Source organism: Athene cunicularia (assembly GCF_003259725.1).
Source record: "Athene cunicularia isolate RWA chromosome 9 unlocalized genomic scaffold, athCun1 chr9_part1, whole genome shotgun sequence".
In the NCBI taxonomy this organism is placed as follows: domain Eukaryota; kingdom Metazoa; phylum Chordata; class Aves; order Strigiformes; family Strigidae; genus Athene; species Athene cunicularia.
Window position 1 is genome coordinate 5,829,471 of NW_020799110.1, and position 4,149 is coordinate 5,833,619.

The window sequence follows — 4,149 nt, forward strand, 5'->3', positions numbered from 1 at the left end:
AAGAACACATGGCTAGCCAGCATATGGGTGCACAAGGACATTTAGAAGTCACTTTTACTAGTGGTGGCTATGATTGGTGAAACCCTGTAGGTTTTGTTTAGGTTTTTGGTTTTGGATTTGTTTTTTTTCGTTTTTTTTTTTTTTTTTCCTTTTTACTGGAAGTCAGTGAGAGTTTTGCTGCAGTAAAGGCAGTAGAGACTGATGGTGCAGCAAAATAATAACTATGCTCACACATAAATAGCCTGTGTGGTGCTGCTACTGCTGCTCTGGCAACTGCCATGTAGCTCTTGCAGTTAGGAATCTCTGGGTTGTGGTTTTTTTTTTTTTTTTTATTTGCCAGATATTGACATTTTCCGTGTGTGGGAGGTCTCTCATAAACTGATTTTATTTGGAAGAAAGGAGCAAAAAATAGTTTTTGAGACATGAAGGGGAGAAACATTGGAAAATGAAAGGGAGAAAATACATATATATATATATATATAAAATTTTGGCTATATTAAATCCTTGCAGGAGTTATGGTGCCATTGCCCTCCTGATCCCTGAGCTTGCAGGTGCTGGCCCTGGCCCATCTGCTGTGCTACTAATGCAACTGATGCTTTGCAAAGATTATTCTTCTTTCCAAATTAAACTTCTGGCTTGATGAACCAGGGGTCTCAACTAGCAGCACTCTCATTCACCCCAATGGATTTTTGTGCTTATCTCTTCTGGAAACCTTAGAGCACCCTGAGCAGCGTCCAAGACCTAAGCACGTTACTGAGGAGCCACAGGGACTGAACTCAGCAGCAGCCCTGCTCACACGCAGTTTTCATGCTGTGGGTGCATGATTTTTTCCCAGCAGCTTCCTTGCCTCCCTGACAGGAGCGTCTCTGCAGCTCCAAGGAGAGCCTGGCCCACCTCAAGCAGGGCTTTTCTGAGCTCTTGTTCAGCACTAAATATGGAAAATTCTAAGTCAATCTGGTCCATTTTCAAGATGTTTGGGATCTTTTAACTTTCAAAACAAAGATGAACAAAACTGGTTATTTTACAGCATTTTCATTGGAAAAAAAACCCAAAAAACAACTGGCATGCCAGGTCCCCTAGTGAAGGTGCCTCACAGTTCCTGGTACAGCCAAACTGCCATCGTAGTGTTATATCCACCACAGATTAGAGAAATGCTGACCTCTGGCTTTTAAAAAAAGCTCACTTCAATTCTAATCAATAATTTGTATTAATTACCTTATGTGAACAGTAACAGGCTGTTTCCTGCATGCCACTTGCATTACACTTGGCCTCTCCAGGTCTGAAATACTTTCAATTATGCAAGAATCGCCATTTGTCTGAAGCTTTGTCCGAGGCCACCTGCTCATCAGCTGGTTTTCTCCATGAAACTTTAACAATCAACAATCGTAAACACTCCCATTTAAATGTAACTCCCCCCTTTTGTGGTTTCTCCTTTTCTGCAACGTGGCTGACCTGATAAAGCTCCTGACTGCATGAGAGCTGAAAGAGCTCACACGTTCCAAAGAGCAAAGCTGGACGGGAGGCTCTGGTACAGCCAGCTGAGTTTGGGCAGCAACCCAGGGATAATCCAGGAATGTCTGGCTGATAAAATTTATGAAGTACTCTAGATTCACACATTATTCATAAACTTGGAATTTTGGTTTTTCAAAGTTCACGTTTTCAGGCATTGGGGAAAGCAGTCCCTAGACTCCACCCTCTCTGCAGCGAAGCTGAGTGATACAATCACACGAGCACTTTGGCCGTTTTCTCCAAACCCAGCCATGCAGTAAGTCACTTTGCTTGAAATCCCAGGCCTTGTTTTCCTGTCTTTTGCCTAATGACAATCCGTCTCTGCTGCTGCTACAGCCACATGCAGAGCTGCCAGCCTGCTTTAAAAGGAAGGGTGACAAGGCAGCACCATCCTGTGAGCTCTGATGGGGTTTGTGCTTGTGCCATTTCATCAGACTTAGGGTCCAGGATGTGTCGTCACCTAAAAGCACAACTCTGAAAACACAGGTGTGGATGGATTTTGAAATACAACGCATTAGTCATACCCATGGCTTAACTTGTGCAGCAAAGGAAACAGACTGGAGGTTTTCAAGTGTTTGCAGCTTTACTGTGAAAAACAATGTTGCTTTTTCACCACAGTATTAACTACCCATACTCTTAACTGCTTTCAGAACTGCCTGACTTTTCTCAAATAGACAATACCAAGGCCGCACTCTGGCACTGTCCAGTGCCCTGGGTCAGAGGGCAGGACTTCAGGGGTTTGAAGTTATTTCCACTGAAGCATATAAAGCTCAAGATACACGAGCTAGGAAATAAAATTTAGGTAGTACAAACAGGTGTTGTGCCACTGTTAATGCACTGCTTTGTGCTTCTGCAACGCTCTAACAGCCTGTCTCAGAGGTTTGCCAGTGAAACCAACACTGAAATAATAAAGGAAAATCATCAGGAAATTAAAGAATTTAGCAGGCACGCTTCAGCCTAAACTAGCAGATTTTCTCAAGCAAAGTTCAGTATCACAGCCCACAAATATCACATTTTCATACTGAAAACTCCTCAAATTTCTCTTGATATTACATGAACAAAAGAATGGGTTTATAGGATCTGGAGTGATTTGTGTTTCAGTGAAGAATTCACCACTTGTACTAAAGAAATACTCAACGAAATAATCCCAGAAACCAGATCCAAGAATCTTAAAATACACCGTCATAGAAGTAGAAACAAATGTACTGATTTAATGGGAATCAAATGACTCCCTGTGCTGTTTTTGAATTAAATTGAAGAAAAAATGCTAGAAAACTAACCATGCTCTGTCAAACAGGGTACAAAATCTTTATTCACCAATAAGTTAAGTGTTCTTATAAATAGATGGTCTAGTCTTTTGTACACTGCACTGAGTATGAAGCAGAGCTTCAGTTATTCCTCAGACTCTGACCCTTCCTCATCCTGACTGATTTGGAAGTAGCGTAGCTCGTACGTCTCCTTGTCAGATGCAACGACACGAAGCCAGTCACGCAGGTTGTTCTTCTTGAGGTACTTCTTTGTGAGGTATTTCAGGTACCTTAAAAGCAGTAATTAGAGATCAGAACTTCCTCATTAAACAACCCTTAATGCTGTCTGCACTTCACCCAACACACGGCTCTAACAGAGCAACACCACACTTGTTATAACCAGAAATAAACAATTATCATTTATAACACATAATAAAAGCACATTTTCATCCCAGATACATGAATTCAGTATGACTTTTAAAAGCCCATCTTTCCTTGATACACTTCTAACAACGTACACAAAGTATCTCTGTATTACTATGCTTATATTAAAAGGAGCATTAATTTACAGTCAAGCTTTGAGTTTTAAAAATATCTATTATAAATCTGTTTGAATTAGGTCTTTCACTAACATTTACAAGTGCTACCAAGGTCAGAGCCAATACCAACTCTGTGCATATCAGAAGTATGTTGTGTTCAACATACCACTGTTCAAAATCCACTATCACAAATACAACAAAAGAAAACCTATGCCAACCTTTTAGAAAACTGCTTCTCGGATGTTACTGTGATCTTGTTCTTCAGACGTTCAATGTGAACGGTGTTGCCCAAGTTTCCAGTTTTTCCATTGACCTTAACCTTCTCCTTTAGGAACTGTTCCTGTTTCAACATTAAAGAAATAGAACACTAGGGAATGGCACCCTAGGTATGAACTAGGGAAGGGACCCTAGCCATATAGAGTTATTAAAAATCACCATTTATTTATGTCCCAATAACAAGTATTTAAAACGCAATAAGACTTCAGAGTCTGTAATTAAAAAAAATATCACCCCCGCTCTACAACAGAATTCAATTTAAAACTGTTCTATTGATGGAGAGATATGAACCACATTAACTATAAAAGGCATCTAAATCCAAGAAACTTTCAAAAAGTGACGGTAATTTAAAGAACAGCTGTTTTTACTGACTTATTCTAACTTTTCAGCTGTAAGTCAGCTACCGTACTGGGCTAAAGCTTCTATTATACTATGCACCAGAAGTATGACCAAAACCACGACTTACAAAATTCCCAGAATCAAAGATTCCATCTTCCACAGGATGGGTCAAGTCAAGGCAAAACTTCCAGGTGGACTTTTTCGATTTTCTGTCCTTTTGCTAAAACACCGAAAAAAAA

The 4,149-nt window shown here is 40.2% G+C and overlaps 1 protein-coding gene across 1 annotated transcript; it reads right to left on the reverse strand.

Moving 5' to 3' along the window:
• Positions 1-2,793: 2,793 nt before the first annotated feature.
• RPL22L1 (ribosomal protein L22 like 1) lies at positions 2,794-4,133 on the reverse strand (the record flags this gene model as incomplete). Its single annotated transcript, XM_026854844.1, is given in 3 exon segments — positions 2,794-3,046; positions 3,514-3,635; positions 4,038-4,133. Coding segments are annotated over 3 exon segments (363 nt in total), but the record flags the coding sequence as incomplete, so codon positions are not given.
• Positions 4,134-4,149: the final 16 nt, after the last annotated feature.